General features: G+C 52.2%; 3 protein-coding genes across 4 annotated transcripts; 2 read left to right on the top strand and 1 right to left on the bottom strand.

The window, feature by feature from the left end:
- The first annotated feature begins 1,552 nt into the window (after nucleotides 1-1,552).
- On the top strand, nucleotides 1,553-6,059 carry acp5a (acid phosphatase 5a, tartrate resistant). Its single transcript, NM_001292261.1, is given in 6 exon segments — nucleotides 1,553-1,732; nucleotides 1,983-2,182; nucleotides 3,493-3,620; nucleotides 4,156-4,353; nucleotides 4,825-4,972; nucleotides 5,391-6,059. Coding segments are annotated over 6 exon segments (990 nt in total). The 5' UTR covers nucleotides 1,553-1,659; the 3' UTR covers nucleotides 5,634-6,059.
- A 795-nt stretch (nucleotides 6,060-6,854) lies between these two features.
- elof1 (ELF1 homolog, elongation factor 1) lies at nucleotides 6,855-10,800 on the top strand. 2 transcript variants are annotated; one of them, XM_042344738.1, is made up of 5 exons: nucleotides 6,855-7,019; nucleotides 8,746-8,856; nucleotides 9,015-9,139; nucleotides 9,941-10,011; nucleotides 10,516-10,800. In XM_042344738.1, the coding sequence occupies exons 3-5, from the start codon at nucleotides 9,024-9,026 to the stop codon at nucleotides 10,578-10,580; spliced, it is 252 nt and encodes an 83-aa protein (XP_042200672.1). In that variant the 5' UTR covers nucleotides 6,855-7,019; nucleotides 8,746-8,856; nucleotides 9,015-9,023; the 3' UTR covers nucleotides 10,581-10,800. The 2 variants fall into 2 exon arrangements, with proteins under 2 accessions (XP_042200672.1, XP_042200673.1); XM_042344739.1 differs by lacking the exon at nucleotides 6,855-7,019 and adding an exon at nucleotides 7,464-7,484.
- Nucleotides 10,801-12,885: 2,085 nt separating this feature from the next.
- Nucleotides 12,886-18,468, bottom strand: LOC103191597 (calponin-1-like). Its single transcript, XM_042344740.1, has 7 exons — nucleotides 18,257-18,468; nucleotides 15,961-16,082; nucleotides 15,661-15,727; nucleotides 15,174-15,311; nucleotides 14,771-14,887; nucleotides 13,851-13,997; nucleotides 12,886-13,289 (listed from the first exon to the last, which is right to left on the bottom strand). Exons 1-7 carry the CDS (start codon nucleotides 18,314-18,316, stop codon nucleotides 12,969-12,971), a joined length of 972 nt encoding a protein of 323 aa, XP_042200674.1. The 5' UTR covers nucleotides 18,317-18,468; the 3' UTR covers nucleotides 12,886-12,968.
- Nucleotides 18,469-19,505: the final 1,037 nt, after the last annotated feature.

Genomic DNA, 19,505 nt, shown 5'->3' on the forward strand with positions numbered 1-19,505 from the left:
CCCACACAGTCCTTGTTTGCTTGTGTTTTCATTGCAATCTGCTCAGTTCCTTCATTACTCCTCCAGTTGAATCGTTCTTCTTTAGCTGCATTTTCCTTTCTGTCCAGTCTTTTTTTTTTGGGGGGGGCGGGTGAATGGGGGGGGGGGGGGTGAATGGGGGGGGGGGGGGGGGGGGGTGAATGTGGGTGGGGGAAAAAGAGGGTGGGGGGTGACAGGTGATGGGGTGGCAGAGGCTGTGCTGGTAGTTGTGGTCCTCCCTCAAACGATCACAGTAATATAATCTAACAATCCTGGCACTTGACACGGCGCCCGATCGTTGAGGCGCCTCAAAGAGCTTCACCGCTCACGCCGTAAAGTGGAGTGACTGCGTGTATTTGCGCGCGAAAAGGCACGTGACCCCGGCCTCCAACCCAAGCCATTGGCCCTTGTCTATTTTTAAATAAAACTTAACCTTTTTGTTTGGGAGGAGTGGTGGTGGTGGAGGCGGGGGGGGGGGGGAGACATGGACCTTTGAGACACTTAAAAGAGGTCAGAAGGTTCATCTTGTGTCTTTGTTGCCTGGGCTATCAACAACTTGCATTTCACAACTCTGTCCACCAGTTCTGGTGGATGTTAAAGATCCCGAGGCAGTCTCTTCCAACTGTCGCATTCGCCTACCCAAAATACAGTCACTACACTTCACAGTAAAAAATCCTGCGGAGGAGTGGTAAGAGGATGTAGTCAGAAAGCATTCTGAGAGGTGGGTCCTTGGGAAAGTTTTGAAGGCAAGGACCTCTGTAACAACGTCAGAACGCCCTGAAACGTGGTGGGATGGAGGTTAGAGAAAACATCAACAGTGCAAAGCCTTTGCTTTTTTTGTTGTTGAAAATATATATTTATTTATCAATATAGTATTCGGTACAAACAGAAATCAAAATCAAACACAACGTACAACAGCTTCTGTTACATTTTTCCCTTCCTCCTGATACAAAAACATTCCATTCCTTCACCGCACACAAGATGTGCACAGTTTGTTTTTGGGGGGGACACTCCCTTTGAAACAGTCAGGAGTCATAGGAAGAGGAGTAGGCCATTCAGCCCTTCGAGCCTGTTCCGCTATTTAATTAGACCATGGCTGATCTGTACCTCAACTAAGCCTTTCGCCCTGTGTGCACTACATCAACGTGTACACCCACACACACCCCGATAGGGTGCACTTACTGCTTTTGGAAGGTGCCTGTGCTCAGTATCAGGAGGAGTGCTCGAGAATAGACTCAAATGACCTTTTGTACTCTGCGCTATGGACTAGGAGATAGCTGCTGATTCAACAGTAACCGCTGAGATAGCTGAATAGTGTGGTTACAGTGTGAGCAAGCCATAGCTTGTTCTGCTGATAAACCTGTTATTCAAGCTTCTCCCCCCACGTGACAAGCAGCCCCCAAAGTCAGAAGCTACAGGAACAAAGGTTACGTAGAGGAAATGGGACTGAATGCGGAAACAATAAGGGAAGTTGAGTTGCAGTTATCTTTAAGAGATCTGTGAGAGTTGACTGACTGTCAGAAGCCGGTCTTGTACAGATTACAGGAAGTCTGGTGAGACTTGTGCAGGGTATCTGAGGTTGTGGCCAAATCCGACCGGCTTAACGTTCTCCCCTTTGCGCCTCTCAAGTTCGAGGCAGAGATGATTCGAAGAATTGCAGTCGCTGTGCTGGCAGTACTGTACACCGCGGCACTCAGTCTCGGCGCTGACCGGGGTACGTTTGTTTTGCTGCGATTAATGTTATTAATAATAATAATCCTTGCATTTGACATAGCGCCTAATCCATCGTTGAGACGTCTCAAAGCGCTTCACAGGATACACTGTAAAGTGGAGTGACTGTGTATTTTGTGGGCGAAATGCTAAGTGTATTTGTTAAGCCAACACAGAAAGGGGTGTTGCACATAGCAAGGTGTCCCTCGCATGAGTCACTAAAGCCAACGATCATCAATCAATGTCTTTCTCAGGTCCCTCCAAGTCTCTTGGCTTCCTGGCGGTGGGGGACTGGGGCGGGCTGCCGGTCTCACCGTACACCACGCCGGTGGAGAGAACCACGGCTCACCAGATGGGTGTTGCGGCAGAGACACTGGGTGCCGATTTCATCCTGTCCCTGGGGGACAACTTTTACTTCGATGGAATCAAAGACTTGACCGACCGAAGATTTCAGGTGATATTTGAGTCTCTCGGGCTGAGGAGTTAACTGACATAGACCTGTCTGCTCCCTCCGCTCAGCAGGCTCCGGCCCGCTCCACCTCCCCCTCTCGGCCCACCCCATCACTGGCGGTCAGGCCCTCAGCCTCTCTGCCCCCACTCTTTGGAACTCCATCCCATTGTCCCTTTGCTTCTCACCCTCCCTCACCTCCTTCAAAGCACATCTCAAGCCCCATCTCTTCGACTGTGCCTTCAGTCACCCTCCTAGCCCCACTCCTCCTGATCCCAAACCCCAGCTTGGACCCAAATCCCTGACTGTCCAGCGCCTTGGGACGTCCTCCCACAGTTAAAGACGCTGTATAAATATCATTTGTTGTTGCTGTTGTTAACAAGAATGGTGGCTGGTTAGGGGTGACTTAATACTCACTAACAGCTCCCTAATCACACACATTAACTTTGAAATAGTAGCTAAACGAACGATAGAGTAATAAATCAAAGTAAAGCCAGCGAAGAAAACTTATTTGTGGCAGGAACTGACAAGTAGGACAGGGTGTATCACTGTTGATAATAATCCTTGCATTTGATACAGCGCTTAATAACGCCTTCGAGACGCCTCAAAGGGCTTCACAGTGTACACTATAAAGTGTAGTGACTATGTATTTCGTGGGGGGAAACGCAGCAGCCATCTGCGCATAGCAGCGTCCTGCAAAAAGTCGTGGATTGAATGACCAAATTAAACAGCAACTTGCAATCGTATGGCATAGAGTCTCGGGGCTCTGTACAGCAGGAGAGTTGGAAGGCTTGCGAGGGAGAAAGGGAGAAGTGACACCTCAATGTAATTTCAGTCATAAAGTGGGATTTAAAGGCTGACTGCTTAATCCAAATGCTGATCTGAAACCACACGTAGAAACCTGAGAGCCCAAATTCCACCTAGTCTGAGCCCGTCAGATCATTTCGTCTCAATGCGGAATTTAAGGCCGTGTGAGATTCTTTTGTATGAACCACGGAAAAGCGGCTTCCAAATTCAAACTGAATTTAAACATTTTCCGACAAGAATCGCTCTGCCTCACCTGGTCCTTTGCCCCCTTCGAGGCCCGTCTCAAGACTTTCCCGAGTGTGCTTTCAGCCACTGTCCTAACCCCTCTCCATTCCAACCCCCAGCTCAGGTGCAAACCCTCAACTGTCCAGTGCCTTGGGACATCCTCCCGACGTGAAATGTGTTTGTTGTTGTTCTTGTGCCTTTCTAAATATTCAAGTCTTGCTCTGTGTGGGTAGTGTAGTGATATTCACACTCTCTCTCTCTTTTTTGGGGGAAAATATCTTCAGGAAACGTTTGAAGATATATTTTCTGCCGAATCGCTGAGGGATGTGCCGTGGTTTGTCCTGGCTGGGAACCACGATCATTCGGGAAACGTCACAGCACAGATTGCTTATTCCAACTCTTCCAGACGCTGGTGAGGATTTCTGCCGTTTCCTGTCATTTGTCAAGCCCTCCCTCCCCTTCCTCTACATCCACACTTTGAGAGGGACTCAATAAAGATGTGTCCTCCTCTTAAACCATCAAGCACTTTGAGACGTCCTTCCCGCTGTGACAGAATACCGCTCTCTTGTACGGTACAAAATGGTTGTTCACTTGGCCATTTGAAAAATGGCCGCTCCCTTACCTTCTCTACAAATACACACTCGCTGCTCTCAACACCAGCTAAGCCCCCACGAAGAGCTTGGAGACATCTTGCTGGTCTGGTCACCATGTCAAGAGGCGAGGCTTGTTGCACTGAAACCATGTCACTCCTAAAACAGAAAATGCTGTTTCTCTTTGGTTTCGTTCCTATCCGATTGTTTTGCATTTGTACTGTCCCGACCCAACTGTCCAGCGCCTTGGGACGTCCTCCCAACGTGAAAGGCGCTCTATAAATGAAATCTTGTTGTTGTTGTTGACGTGATAAGGTGCTGTATCAATTGCAAGTTATTATTTATTATTATCCGCAGGAACTTCCCCAACTATTACTACGAGCTGAATTTCACACTGGAAGGCACCAATGTCACCGTGACCATCCTGATGCTGGACACCATCCTGCTCTGCGGAAACTCGGACGACTTCAACGGAGAGCAACCGGAGGCTCCCAGAAATTCCCGAGCGGCCGATGCACAGCTGAAGTGGATCCGGACAAAGCTGGAAAGTTCCAGGTATCCCAACAAACGCTGGGACTCTGCTCTGGAATGCAGAGAATCTGTCTTTCTCTCACATAAAGTTCTGCGCACACACGTGCGTGTGGTGTGTGTGTGTGTGTGAGAGTGACCGGACGTCTCCTGCTCTGCCTCTCAAATAGGATGCAGCCTTTCTTTTTGTGGAGTGGCTGAAGGTTCAGCCGCCAAAGGTGGGACATACAGCAACAAGTGCAACTTCACGCTTGACAATGGCGGAGTCTGACATTGTCTGAACCGAGGGAGAGGGAGGGGAGGGCGAAGAGGTGATCGTAAGCACCATCACGTGGGCTGCGGGATAGATTGGAAGCTTCTTACATGACCGACTACCCAGCTGTGTGTGTGTGCATGACTCGATTACACTGTTCGTTAACTGCGTCAAGTTGTCAATCCTATTCCCAGTGAGCATCTTTCTCTCGCTGTCTGTTTCTTTCTCCCCGTCACGTCCTCCAGGGCAGATTTCCTGATTGTCGCTGGTCACTATCCGGTCTGGTCGATCGCTGAGCACGGACCCACCAAGTGCCTAGTGAAGTATCTCTACCCTCTCCTCACAAAGTACAGAGTCAGCGCCTATTTCTGCGGACACGACCACAACCTACAGGTAGGGGGCAGTCTCCACACAGGGAGCCCACTCGCCTCATAGAGTCAGTAAACCGACTGTCTTATCATTCAACAACAACTTGCATTTATATAGAGCGCCCCTCACGCAGGGTAGCGTCCCAGAGCCCTTGTTCGAGTGTTATTAATACAGCTGCCTTAACACATCGTTGAGATGTCTCAAAGCGCTTCACAGGATACACTGTAAAGTCAATTGACTGTATATTTAATGGGTGGAATGCGGCGGCCAATTGGGCACAACAGCGTCCACAAACGGGTTCCTACTTACTGCTAAGGTAAACGGAGGTGCGCGTGTAGAGTAAGGACATTTGCCTAAGGTGTCGCCCTGTCCGGCCAGGGTCGGGAAAGGGCTGTGTGAATTCCCTCCAGACCTCACTCCCTCTCTTCCCGCTCTGTGTCAGTTCATTCAGGACAGCAACGGGATTGCCTACGTGCTGAGCGGGGCCGGGAACTTCATGGACGACTCGACGAGGCACAAGCACCGTGTGCCCGAGGGGTGGCTGAAGTTCTCCTACGCGGACATCGTCTCTCTGGGTGGCTTCGTCCACGTGGAGATCACTGAGGAGGAGATGCTCATCACCTACATCGCGTCTCTCGGCAAATCCCTCTTCCGGGCCAGCGTCCCCAAACGCCCTCACAAATAACAAGGCAGACTCTCCCCGGCAGTGGTGATCACACACGATGGCTTTAGCTTCACGATCCACGCTTTGTCGCACTCGACTGCTGAGAGGCGACACCTTTGCAGAACAAAGCCCCTCCAGGGGAATGAATTTTGCTTGGAACCCGCGTCAGGTCTTAATCGTTGAGAGCTTCCCAGCGGAGGGAGGGGCGGGCGGGAGCTGGGAGCAAGCCCGAAGCGATAAAAGAGCGATGAAATCTGCCCGTCCGTCCGCCCCGGAACCGCGAGCACCACCGGATTCCCGGAGAGCGCGGGCGGACCCCCCGGCCCCCTCCAGCCCGGACGTCTGCACGGAGCGCTTCGCGGGATGTTCGACCTTTAGCGACTTTGCCGGGGGTCCGGGGGCGACGCTGTAGCCTCTTTGTAACAATAATAATAATAATTTTTGCATTTGATACAGAGCCTTATCGTGTCTTCGAGTCGTCGTCAACAACCACGACAGCAGCGACTTGCATTTGCGCGGGCGCCCTCAAGCGGGACAGCGCCCCGGAGCGCTGGGCAGGGGCTGGGCAGGGGCTGGGCAGGGGCTGGGCGGGGCTGGGCAGGGGCTGGGCAGGGCAGCCAACTGCACCATTGGCTCCCAAAGCCAAGTCTTTGCACCGTTGGGCTCCCAAATCCAACAACAACAACAACCAGCAACTTGTGCCCCACCAACCGTCACCTCTTTTTTGAATCCTTTTGAACCTCCAACGGTCGACCTGGTGACGTCACACCGGCGCACACCGCGCGCCACGTGGCCCACTCAATCCCGCCCCCCCCCCCGCCTGTCACCCTCTCGGAATGATTGACAGCGGCCGAGAACCAATCGGCGAGTAGTTACGAGGGAACCGGAGGGGGGGGGGGAGAGAAAGAGAAATGAGCCTCGTGGTGATGGTAAGAGGGGGTGGGGCCGAAGCGGCAGTGATTGACAGCGAGCGGGAGCCAATGGGGAGAGCGGATCCGATGCAACTGGGGGGCGGGATCATCGCGGGGAGTCATTGAAAGCGGCCGAGGCCAATCAGCGTGGAGCCCTAAGGGAGGGTCAGAGGAAAGGGGAGACGGGGCGTGGGGTCGGCCATGATTGACAACTGCACGAGCCAATGGGGGGACGGGCGGAGGGTGATTGACAGCGGCGGCGGCCCAATCAGGGGGAACTGGAGGCGGCTGAGCGACGCGGTGACGCGACGGAGGCGGTTGACGGCGCGGGCAGGCGGGGTGGGTGGTGGGGGGGGGAGGGGCTGCGTCAGGGGCCGAGCGGAGCGGAGTGTGTCTGTGCAGTCAGTCAGTCAGTCGGCAGCGGCTCCGGGTTCTCCCGGGAAGACGGAGAGACTAACGTGACGACAGCGCCTCCGCGCTATTTTTTTTACCTCAGGTACGAGTCATATATACATATCTATCTATTCTTTTACCTTGGGCGCCACCACCGGGGGGAGGGAAGCGGTTGACTGGCTGCGAATCGAGCGCCATTTGCGCGCCCCGTTCCCTCAAACCGCCGCCGCCGCCGCCCGCCATGAGCCGTTATAACCGGCGTCGTTGATGGGCGCGGCCCTCGGCCAATCAGGCCGCGACCCGCGCTCTGACTGACTGACTGACGGGCGCCCCGGGCCAATCGGAGCGGGTCGAGTCGCGGCGGGCGAGCCAATCGGGCGGGGGTGGGGCGGGGACATTCGCTTGGACCGACAGCCAATCGGAGGATGAGCAGGGGGCGGGACTTCCGCTGGTGTGGTGGGGGTGGGGGGGGACTCTGGCTCACAGCATGGCAGCTTCCTCATGTCACTCACTCACTCACTCACTCACAGTGATAACACGAGGGTTTGTGGGCAAAAAGAAGGCCAAGGTCCATCCAGTCCGCCCTCCAGCCTCCTGGCCGTCGCACGCACGCGTCGCCCCCCCCACCCCCCAAACCGTATAATAATAATAATAATATGATGATGATAATCCTCGCATTTGATGCAGCGCCGAGTCAGGTCTTCCGAGGCGCAGCATACACCACGAATGTAAAGTGGAGTGACCGTGCGCTGTGCGGGAGAAAACAGCGCGCGCAGCAGAGTCGCACAAACAGTATACACACACACATATACATAGAATCACACAAATCGTACAGTCACGACACTTGTGGAGTCCTGTGGCTCAGTGGTTAGAGCACTCGCTTTGCGAGTGAGAGACCTGAGTTAAATTCCAGGCAGAGGGTGAAACCTTGGGCAAGTTTCCTTACTCCACACAGAGCCTAATAATAATCCTCCAAAACCAAAAACAATAATAAATTGGTCATTTTCAATCTACGACTGTTTGTGGGACATTGCTGTGCGCAAATGGCTGCCGCGTTCGCCCACAAATATACAGTCAATTCACTTTACAGTGTGTTCTGTGAAGCGCTTTGGGAAGTCGAGAAGACGTGAAAAGCGCTATATCAAATGCAAGGATTATTATTATTATTATTATTTACAGTGTATCACATGAAGCGCTTTGAGACGTCTTGGAAGTTTATTGTGGTGTTATTGTTATTTTATTGTTGCTTTTGTTTTGCCACTATTGGTCATTTTATTACCATAATGCTTTTAATAATAATAATATTATTATTATTTGCTGCTATTATTATTTGTTATTACGGTAAACGCTGGTAACACCTGGCTCAACTTGTTACTACCACTTAAGTCATGCTTAAACAATATCCCAGACGCATTTCATAATAACAATAAACCTTGCATTTGATACAGCCTCTTATCCGTTGCTGAGATGCCTTTAAAGGGCTTCACAAGATGTGCTGTAAAGTGGATTGACTATATTTTGTGTGCGTAAATCGGCAGACAATCGCGCACAGCAGTGTCCAGCAAACAGTCGTGGATTGCGTAACCAAATTTTTGTGTTTGGAGAGATTATTGCCCCCGGAAAGTGATCCACCAAATGACTAACGACCGGGTTCCTACTTACTGCTAAGTAAACAGAGGGGTGTATGTGGAGTAAGGAAACTTGCCTGGGAATGGAAGCCAGGTCCTCTCGCTTGTGAGGCGAGTGCTCTAACCACTGAGCTACAGGACGCTGCTTACTTACTTGGATGTGTTGAGGAATTCATTGAACCTTTGTCTCTGTTTCCCCAGGAAGAGGGGCTGCGTTGGGACATCGGGACAGTGGTTGACGACAGTGTGTATTGATGCTCGGATCGGGAGGCTGGAATTTAATTGGAAAGAGTGACGTGAAGAGACTTGAAGGTTTGTGGCATTATCGTGAGTTTCTTTTGAGGTTGGCCCAAAGTCGTGACCGGGGGACAGCCAGAGAATCAGAGCCTGGGGAAGCAAGCCTGTGATTAAACGATGAATGACGCTTGTTCTCCCCCTCCCCCTTCCCCCTCGCCCCACCCATTGTACAGGGAGCTGCAATGGGGCGCAGGAAGTCGAAGAGAAAGCCCCCCACCAAAAAGAAGATGGTGGGGACACTTGAGACCCAGTTCACGTGTCCGTTCTGTAACCACGAAAAGTCTTGCGATGTGAAAATGTAAGTGTGCCGGTGGGGGGGGGGGAGGGGGGGTGACGTGGCCTGACCCCTCCCTGGGCTGTGGGACGTTGGCAGGGGGTGGGGAGAGGGTAGAGTTAAAGGTTTCATCACCGAGAAAGAGTTCCATCGGCCAACAGACACCTCCCCCCCCCCCCCCCCCGCCCTCTCTCGGCATCCAAACCCACCACAATGCACCACAAGACAACAACAACTTGCATTTACACAGCGCCCCTCACGCAGAGTAGCGTCCCAGAGCGCTTGACAGGGACGGAGCACAAGGCTGAGCCGGGGGGGGGGGGGGGCGGTGACTGTAGGAACTGTAGGTCGAAGAGGAAGGTCTTCAGGCATAACCAGAAGATGGGGAAGGAGGGGGCAAGGCGGAGGGATAGAGGGAGAGTGTTTCAGAGTTTCGGGGCACAGTGACTGAAAGTCCGGCCACCAGGGACGAGCAGGAGGCCGGAGCCAGCCGGGCAGAGGCAACGGGTGTGGGTTGGGGAGTGAGCAGGTGGGAGAACAACAACATGTGTTTATATAGTGCTCGTCACGCAGGGCAGTGTCCCAGAGCGCTTGAACACTAACCTGCATGAAGGGCTCCGTGTAAAGGAAAGTTGTTGATGTTGTTTAGCCCAGTGATGGTTGCGTTTCGAGGTAAAACTATTCTGATCCAACGCGGACCCTCAAAGCTGAGAGCGGTTAGAAGGCACCCTCATTCCCTTCTCAGAACTGCTTCTTGTTCTTTCTTTTGATTTTCTCTCTCCCTCTCTCCTCCCCCCACCTCGCTCCCCCCACCCCTTCCAAAAGGGATCGAGCACGGAATACAGGGATCATATCCTGCACTGTGTGTTTAGAAGAATTTCAGACTCCAATAACGTGTATCCTTACTGTCTGTGTGGTGGGAGAAGGGTTGTGTGTGTGTTTCTCTCTGTGATTCAGAGCCCTCCGTGCCCTGTCCCTCCCTACCGCTGTGACCAGATAACCCCATATATAACCTGTGCGCTCCCTCCGCTCAGCGGGCTCTGGTCTGCTCCACGTCCCCCACCCTGTCCTACCATTGGCGGTCAGGCCTTCAACCCCTCTGCCCCCACCCTTTGGAACTCCATCCCACATTTCCTTCACCTCGCCCCCTCCCTCGCCTCCTTCCTTGGAAGGCACATCTCAAGTCCCTCCTCTTTGACCGTGCCTTTGGTCACCCTCCGACCCCCACCCTCCCTGCCCTCCACGTACCCCTGATCCCAACCCCCAACTCTATTCCAAATCCCTGACTGTCCAGTGCCTTGAGCCGTCCTCCTGATGTGAAAGGCAGGCGCTGTGTACATGTAAGTTGTTGTAGTTGTTGATTGTTTGGGGTCCGCTGTGTTCTTTAACTCTCCGATCAGATTTGTCCGAGCCGGTTGACGTATACAGTGACTGGATCGACGCCTGCGAAGCGGCTAATCAATAACTAACGGGATTTGGCTGGAGCCACTCTTTATATTTTTATTTTCAAGTGTTTTTTTTTCCTTTCTTTTTACCGACTGTAAATAGGTTCTTTGAGTGCTTGTGGAGTCCTCTCTCTCTGTCTCTCTCTCTCTCTCTCTCTACTCCTTTGCAAGCTGTGTATAAAATGAAAAGTAGCATATTTTGTGGAGTCCTGTTGCGTATTGGTTAGAGCACTCGCCTCGCAAGCGAGTGTTATCCGGGTTCGATTCCCGGGCGGGTCAGGGCGAAACCTTAGGCAAGTTTCCTTACTCCACATACACGCCACTTGTTTACCTTGCAGTAAGCAGGAAACCGGTCGTTAGTCGATTGGCGGATCACTTTCCGGGGGTAATAATCCCTTCAATAATAAATAAAGAAATAAATAATAATAAATTGGTCACTCAATCCACGACTGTTTGTGGGACACTGCTGTGCGCAGTTGGCTGCTGTGTTTTGCCCACAAAATATACACTTACAGTGTATCCCGTGAAGCGCTTTGCGACGTCTCGAAGACACACTCATGCCCACACGTTAACCGTAGAGACGGGAGGCATTCTGTAGCCTGGTTTGGTAGTCGCAGAAATAGCAGCTCTTTGAATCACTTTTCCCCGCTCTCTTTCGTAGCCTTCCTCCCCGGCGATCCCAGCTGGACAACAATCTATCTCCAGCATTTCCATGTACAGGTGGGTTTTGGAGTCTCTTAGGGGAGGGAGAGAGAGTGCCAGATTTCCAATAGCCTTAGGGTGAAAAACTGCCTCCTGACTTCACTCCCTGGTTGCCCCGGGTCTAATTTTAATTTGCAGTGACTGACATGCCTGTGGCATGTAGATTGCCTTACCTGTGTTGGCCAGCAGGTGGCGTCGTGCACTGGGCCACGTGTGTTACTGTGCAAGCACCAGTTTCTTCCCCCCCCCCCCCACACACACATGTATATACACACAAACACTGTTCCGAGAGAGCTTTAAATAGTCAACCAAGAAGTTTTAATCCATTAACACTCGGAAATGGCTGCCTCACGTCCACATGGCTTCTCCCCGACACCACAGACTCACGGCATCTTCGCCCAACAGAACCTTCTAGAAACCACATGTGGGGATAAGCGACCATTCACAGGGGGACACAAGTAGTCAACCACACGTGGTAACCTGGATCTCATTTGCTCCCCTTCAAGCAAGGACTTACTTTTGCATTATCCTAGTTTGGCTCATTTGGGTGGGTCTTGTCCAACCCCAATAATCATTGACTTCTCTTCAAAGCATTCGGGAGTGGGTGGTGGGGGGAGTGTGACGAGTGGGGGGGGGGGGGGGGTGGGGGAGATGCGATTCCTTCGCTCTCATCTCACTGGGCTCCACTAAAATAAATATACAATCTACAAAGAAAAAAAAATGCTAAATTGGAAAGAGAAGATACAATAATCCCAGGAAGGTCACTCTTGGAGACTCCAAGGCATTGGAAGGAAAGGGTGAAAGGTTCGGTGGGGCTCGAAGGTCCCGTTTCAGGACGGAAACCAGGAAGTACTCCTTTGCACAGGAAGTAGGGCGATCAGCTGTGGGGTGACCAACAAGCAAGGAAGCCAGGGAAGGTAGTTTGAGGCTGGGACCAGTAATGTGAACAGTGACAAGGTGTGTGGGGATGGGGGGTGATGGAATGGGGTTGAAAGACTCTTGGAAGGATGAGATCAAATGATCTTTGTGAGCGTGACTAATAGAATAGATAATAATACTAATAATTTAATGAGGCGCTTGAAATCATCAGGGGTTTTGATAGAGTGGATAGGGAGGGAGAAACTGTTTCCACTGGTGGGTGAGTAACCAGGGGACACAGATTGAGTTGGCAAGGAACCAGAGGGGAGACGAGGAGAAATTAATATTTCTGTTTACACAGAGAGTTGTTACGGTCTGGAACGCACTGCCCAAAAGGCCGGAGGAAACAGATTCAATGACAAGTTTCAAAAGAGACTTGGATAGGTACTTGAAGAGGAAAAACTTGCAAGGATATGGGGCAAGAGTTGGGGAAGGGGGGTAGTGGGACTAATTGGGTAGCTCTTCCAAAAAAGCTGATACAGCACAGGCACGATGGGCCAAATGGCCTCCTGCTGTGCTGTCGTATTCTATTATTCGGTGACCGTAAAGAAATTGAAAGGCACCCACTACTTGAATAAGCATTCCATTTGGGTTGGGACATGAGCAGGTCAAGGAGGGAAGGAGACAGTGTGCAGGGCAAGGTAGGTGGGTGGGTAGGGAGGGAGGTGGGTGGGTGGGTGGGTGGGTAGGGAGGGAGGTGGGTGGGTAGGGAGGGAGGTGGGTGGGTGCACTTGGACGAAGCCAGTCTTTTGGTAGTGATGGAGGTGCTGCTGTGATTGTCTTGCGTCTCATTCAAAGTCCTGGTACGTTTGTTCCTGGTTGTGGTCGAGGTGTTGGTTGTACCTGTGGTAGTTATCTTGGTATTCGCCCTCGCTGCCCTCGGAGCCGCTGGTGTACCGGTAGGAGCCGTCCTCGGGAAGGGGGTAGCAGCCAGAGGGGCAGTATTTGGGGTCGCACACCGGCCGATTCATGCCGTACACCGTCATGCCTTTCTGCGAGGCCCCCTGGTTCGACCCCATCTGCAGCGACACAAAGCTCGAGTCGTACTTCTCCAGCCCCAGCTTGTTGTCAAAGATGTGCCTCCGTGTCCCGGGTGCCGTCATGCCAGCCTGACCAACAACAACAACAACATCAACAAAATGGCCGCTTCACCAACAGCTTGCATTCACACAGCGACCTTCGCGCGGGATAGCATTTCTGAAGCGTGTGATGGTGGCGGAGTCTGACCCCGAGCCGGGGGGTGGTGGGGGAAGGGGAGAGAGAGAGGGAGGGGGGAGGTGACTGTAAGCACCGTCGAAAAGGAAGGTCTTCAGGTGGGACTTGAAGGAGGGAGAGGGGCTGGGGGGGGGGATTTGGGCCTGAACTGGGGGGTTAGGATTGGGAGGGGTGGAGGCCAGGGAGGGTTGGGGTGGGAGGGTATCGTCGAAGCGGAGGGTCTTGAAGAATGCAAGGGCGGGGGGAGCAAGGTGGAGTTCCAAAGGGTTGGGGCAAAGAGGCTGAAGGTCCGACCACCGATGGTGGGGTGGAGTTTTCGGGGGTAATAATCCCCCCAAAGAGAATCTTAAACATCGATCACTCAAACCATGACTGTTTGTGGGCCCCACATGTAGTAGGAAAGGGTTGGAGATGTCCTGGTGGGGGGGGGGGGGGGGAAGGAGAGGGGTCCATACCTGAGTAGCTCCCTTGTTGGTTCCCATCTGCAAGCTGATGGTGGTCTGGTCAAGGGGTTTCTCTGCCCCAGTCTTGGGGTCGTACAAGTGTCTCCGTGTCCCGTATGCTGTCATCCCCTGCTGGCTGGCAAACTTGTTGGTCCCCATCTGGGGGGGAAAAAAAGGGGGTACAACATTGAAATCTCCCCCAAACACCCAAAAATACAGTGACTCCACTTTACGGTATATCCCGTGAAGCATTTTGAGACGTCTCAACGACTTGATAAGGTGCCGTATCAGATGCAATAATAATCCTCGCGCAGTTTATTATTATTATTGTTATTATTATTATTAACTGATTATTTTTCTGGGGTAATAATCCCTTCAAAAAAGGAGAATAATAATAATATGGCCATTCCATCCACGACTGTTTGTGGGGCGTCGCCGTGTGCAATTGGCTGCCGCGTTTCACCCACAAAATACGCAGTCACTACACTTTATTATGTATCATCCTCCCTGTGTTCCACTATATTTTTCTCCCCCACGCTCTCTCCCTTGGTCACGCTCACCCTCCCACACTCTGTATGTGAAGAATGAGGAATACTTTCCCAAGTATCTATCCATCTCCTTTTTTATCCTTCCCAAGTATCCATTGGCGATTGACTGCCGCGTTTCGACCACAAAACACACAGTCACTCCACTTTATGTTGTATCCCGTGAAGCGCTTGGGGACTTCCTCCTGGACATGAAAATGGCTGTATCAGATATAAGGGTTATTATAATCATAAATATAATAGTCCTGGCATTTGATACAGCGCCTTTTCACGTCTTAGAGGCATCTCAAAGCGCTTCACAGTAAAGTGTAGTGACTGTATATTTCTGTGGGCGGAACAATGATTGTTTATTAATAATTATTATTGACTATTTGGTAATGTCCGTACCTGGAGGCTGATGACATTTTGTCCGGCTTTGAGCATTTCACTGTTGAAGGCTCGCTGACATTTCTCTGCGTAGCGCACGCCCAGGTCTGTTGGCACGTGGTGACCTTTTAATTTGGCCTATGAGCAAACGCAACTCAACGTTAATCTGGGAACGACACAGGGAACTGAGGAACAGGAGGCCATTTGGGCCTTACCCCATCCCCACCCCTCACCCCTCCATCCATGTACGTCCCTTGGTATTAAGGTCGGGGTATCAAGGGATACGGGGTAAAGGCAGGTAATTGGACTTAATATAATAATGGCGGAACAGGTTGGAGGGGCTGAATGGCCTTCTCCTATTCCTATGTTCCTATCAGGAAGGAGAGGGCGGGAGATTGAGAGGGAGGGAGAGAGGAGTACGCACCACACTCGCGAGAGCCAGCAGCGTGGTTTGGACTTGGGTCAAGTTGCAGTTCTCAAATAAGTCATTGGCTTCGAAGAGATCGTGAGGTTTCACCCCATATCTGGTGATGGCTTTGAGGAAGTTCCCGATGTTGTCCATCTGCGATCAAAGAGACACGTTACACAACCCCCCGCGTGTCCTAACAGCGACCTGCATTTACACAGCGCCACTCACACAGGATAGTGCCACAGAGCGCTCGACAGTGGCGGAGCACAACTCCAAGCCAGGGGAGCGGGGAGGGGGGAGGGGACCGTAGGCACGGACAAAGAGGAAGGTCTTCAGGCACAACCTGAAGATGGGGAAGGAGCAAGGCGGAGGGGGGGAGAGATGGAGAGAGTGACAGAGTTTGGGGGCGTATAGAGGCTGAAAGCGCGGCCACCGAGGGTGCAATGGAGGGGGGGGCTGGGGGGCAGGGGGGAGTGAGAGAGAGTTCCTTTGCACAAGTTACCTGGTGCCAGTTCTGTGGAGCACCACTGATGCTCTTCACTGCTCCCGGCTGTAGTTTGTTAATCAGTCTTCAAACAGAAGAGAACACGTGGGTTATAATAATAATAATATAACATAATATAATAATAATATAATAATTATTGCATTTGACACAGCGCCTTATCACATCTTCGAGACGTTTCAAAGCGCTTCGCAGGACACACTGCAGTGTGGAGTGACTGTGTTTTTATGGGGGAGTTGGTGACGATGGATGTTTGAGACAGACGCAGAGCGAGTGGCTCTGTCTCTCTCGCTCTCTTACTCGCACAGGACCACTCCGCTCTTCAAACCCTCCATGAAGTTCTCGGGGAAAGTGAAGCTCGTCACGTCTTCGATCCAGAGACGCAGTTCCTCCTCTTTCTGAGGGTCGTATTTCTGAGAGATCTGTAAAGCAAAGAGCAGAGTGAGAGGAGAGAGAGAGAGAGAGAGAGATGGTGGCAGGTCAAAGCACTGATACCCACACATTCCCTCCGTCTCTCTCGCCCGCTCCCTCCCTCCCTCGCCTCCTTCAAGACCCTCCTCTTCGACCGCGCCTTCGGTCGCCCTCCTACCCTCTGGCCTCCCTCCAGCCCCTCCTGGTCCCGACCACCAGCTCGGGTCCAAATCCTTGACCGTCCAGGGCCTTAGGACGTCCTCGTCACGTGAAAGCCGCCGTGTAAATGTCCTGTGTTGTTGTTGTTGTGGTTGTTCTCGTCAGAAACACCTTCCCTCTTGAGAACACGCTCACAGTTCAGAGCCCTCCCCCCCCCCCCACCCTCCACACACACATACATACACACAGGACTGCAACAACAACAACTTGCATGTACATGAGTCTGACCCCCGATCCAGGCCGTGCCCTGGAATACTGCAGACCCCACTGGCCCAGGAACCAAACCAGAGACTGTCACAGAGGGGGGACCTGGCCCGGCTCCATCCTGACACTGCCATCGCCAGCCACGCCAACTCGCGGACAGGTCAGCTCCGAGCAGCAACCGCCCACTCACCTTCTTCCTCCCCCGGAGAGGGTAAGAAAGGAAGTGGATGGTGAGGCTGAGACAGAGAGGAGTTCTGAGACGAGTGTTTATCGGAGACCATAAATGGAATGATACTGAGACACAGCGGGAGGGGGAGAGAGGGGGGGGGAAGGGGGGGGGGAGAGAGAGGGAGAACAGTATAGCATAGAAATTCATTACAACCTATTTTTACTGCCAAACTTCTCCCATTATTTGCCCATACGTTACCCAGTGGCTTTAAATTCAACGCCAACCCTTAATCTCACCTCCCGCCCTCGTTCATTATTGAGTGATAATAATAATAACAATCCTTGCATTTTAATACAGCGCCTCATCAAGTCGTCGCGACGTCTCAAAGCGCTTCACAGAATGTACTGTTAAGAGTAGTGACTGCAGTTTTGTGGGCGAAACGCGGCAGCCAATTGCGCTACATCCCAGAGACAGTCGTGGGTTGAGTGACCACTCAATTACTATTTGGTTTTGGGGAGGGATTACTCCCCTGGAAAGCGATCGGCAGGTCATCTAACCAGTTTCCTACTTACTGCTGGGTAGACAGAGGCTCGTGTGTGTGTGTGTGGAGTAAGGAGATTTGCCGAAAGTTTTGTTCAAGGTCTGTCTCAAGACTTAACCCCTGGACGGGTCACCTCGATGACGTGATAAGACGCTATATCCAATGCAAGGATTATTATTTATATTATTATTATTCCACTCCCCTCCTGCCCAAACAGTGAAATGCTTTGGGATGTCCTCCCGACGTGAAAGACACTGTGTAAATGTTCTCCCTGTGACAGTGCCATCCTCAAGTCAATTTGGTATCACTCAATCTGCGATAGTCCTTCCCCCAAAAAATAAATTGATAAATTGATCCACGACTGTGTGGGATGTTGTTATGCACAATTGACTGCTGCGTTTCACCCACAAAATACACAGTCACTACACTTTATATAGTGTATCCAGCGAAGCGCTTATCAACCACCTGATAAGACGCTGTGTCAAATGTGAGGGTTAATGTATTAATAATTATTATTAAGTAAAGCAGCAAAGTTGGTTTAATCAGAGTCCTGACTAATACCTGGAACAAGATTAGATTTGTAGTTTGAGAGAGAGGATTGGGAGAGAGAGGGTTGGGAGAGAGAGGGTTGGGAGAGAGGGTTGGGGTTGGGAGAGAGAAGGTTGGGGGAGCGTGTTGGGGTTGGGGGAGAGAGGGTTGGGATTGGGAGACGGTTAGGGGAGAGGGCTGGGGTTTGGGGGAGAGGGTTGGGGTTGGGAGAGAGAGGGTTGGGGTTGGGAGAGAGAGGGTTGGGGGAGAGTGTTGGGGTTGGGGGAGCGAGGGTTGGGGTTGGCGGAGAGAGGGTTGGGATTGGGAGAGAGGGTTAGGGGAGAGGGCTAGGGTTTGGGGGAGAGAGGGTTGGGGTTGGGGGAGAGAGGGTTGGGGTTGGGAGAGAGGGTTGGGGTTGGGAGAGAGGGTGAGGCGAGGGTTAACTGAAGATACGACCCAGTGGCTGAGAAAAGCATTGCTTAGAAAAGCAACAGTTACTCGGGGAAAAAAAATTCCCCCTTTACCTTACGGTTCACCTCGGCCGATAACCCATAGGCCGGTCCCCGGACAAAATGTGCTGTCATGGCGAGTGTCGAGCGTTGGCAGAGAAAACTCTGAATCAACAAGGGTCGTGGTCCAGACGCCTGTGTTGCCTTGCCCTTGCCCGTGTGTCCTGTCTGCCTCTCTCTGCAGCCTTTTCCCCCTAAACTTTCCCCAAACTCTTGAATAAGTTTGGAAGCTCTGCTCTATTGGAGGCAGAAATCAGCCAATCTGCTCCCCGGGCATCCAACACTCCAACCAATTACAATTGGCCTCCATCCCCTCTCTCTCTCTCTCCCCCGTCCTCCAAACTCGTCCCCCTTCCCCCCCCCTCCCACCCCACACCTCCCCTCCCTCACCCCCCCTCCCAGGAGAAATTAATGTATCTGTTTCTCCTGTGATAATATCCCCAGGTCTCCGCCGTCGCCTGCGATTGTGAGATATTCCTTTATTGTAGATTTTTGGCAGCGTCTCGAAAGAGAGAGATTGAGACGAGTCATTGGGGTGGGAGGGGATTCCTGGTCTGGAGAACCCAGGAAATGATTTTATATATATTTATATATATATATATAGCTTTAGCTCAGAGGTTAGACCCCTCACCTCGCAAGCGAGTGAGAGGACCCGGGTTCAATTCCTGGGTGAGTCAGGAAGAAAACCGAAGTCCATCCAGTTCCCCTTCCGCCCATCCTGGCAGTCGCTTGACATGTCAAATCCCCCAACTTTGCCCTGTCCCCACCCCCCCCCCAACCCCCAGATATTATTTCCTCGCAGAAATCAACCTAATTTGTTCTTGAAACAATATTATTTCCGGGGTTGGGGGGGGAGGGAGATGGGGAATGGGGGGTGGGGGGAGATGGGGAATGGGGGTGGGAGGGGGAGAGAATTGCTGGCCAGGACACGCAGCAACTTGCGACAGAAAGAGAAAACCCCCGTCTCTTTTCCCAGTAAGTGAAACGCTGACCCCAAGTCTGTCCTGGAACAGAGAGGCAACCGGGCGGGAGTGTGGGATTAAACACCTCGCCCAGAACAACACGGGCTCCTCCGACAAATTGGCACGAGGGAGAGGAGAGTCCGCAGGGACTTGGCGCTCGAAGGGTTAATCCCTTCACACTGGGAGGTGTGGAGAGAGGCGAGGATTTACAGGAGGGGGGGAGGGGGGTGACGGGGAGGGGAGGGGTGGCGGGGGGGTTAGTGGTAGTGGGATCGGTATCTAAACGACGAGTTCTAATGGGT

This window comes from Callorhinchus milii, unplaced genomic scaffold (genome assembly GCF_018977255.1).
Source record: "Callorhinchus milii isolate IMCB2004 unplaced genomic scaffold, IMCB_Cmil_1.0 Scaffold29, whole genome shotgun sequence".
Taxonomy (NCBI): Eukaryota; Metazoa; Chordata; class Chondrichthyes; order Chimaeriformes; family Callorhinchidae; genus Callorhinchus; species Callorhinchus milii.

Bases quoted from the DNA above. Each gene is read 5' to 3' on its own strand.
- elof1 (XM_042344738.1), top strand. From the start codon at position 9,024: ATGGGGCGCAGGAAGTCGAAGAGAAAGCCCCCCACCAAAAAGAAGATG. The intron at 9,140-9,940 runs GTAAGTGTGCCG...CCCTTCCAAAAG, and splicing joins AAGTCTTGCGATGTGAAAAT to GGATCGAGCACGGAATACAG. The intron at 10,012-10,515 runs GTATCCTTACTG...CTCTCCGATCAG, and splicing joins ATTTCAGACTCCAATAACGT to ATTTGTCCGAGCCGGTTGAC.
- LOC103191597 (XM_042344740.1), bottom strand. From the start codon at position 18,316: ATGACAGCACATTTTGTCCGGGGACCGGCCTATGGGTTATCGGCCGAG. The intron at 13,998-14,770 runs GTACGGACATTA...TTTCCCCCCCAG, and splicing joins AAAATGTCATCAGCCTCCAG to ATGGGGACCAACAAGTTTGC. The intron at 13,290-13,850 runs GTATGGACCCCT...GTTGTTGGTCAG, and splicing joins CCAACAAGGGAGCTACTCAG to GCTGGCATGACGGCACCCGG.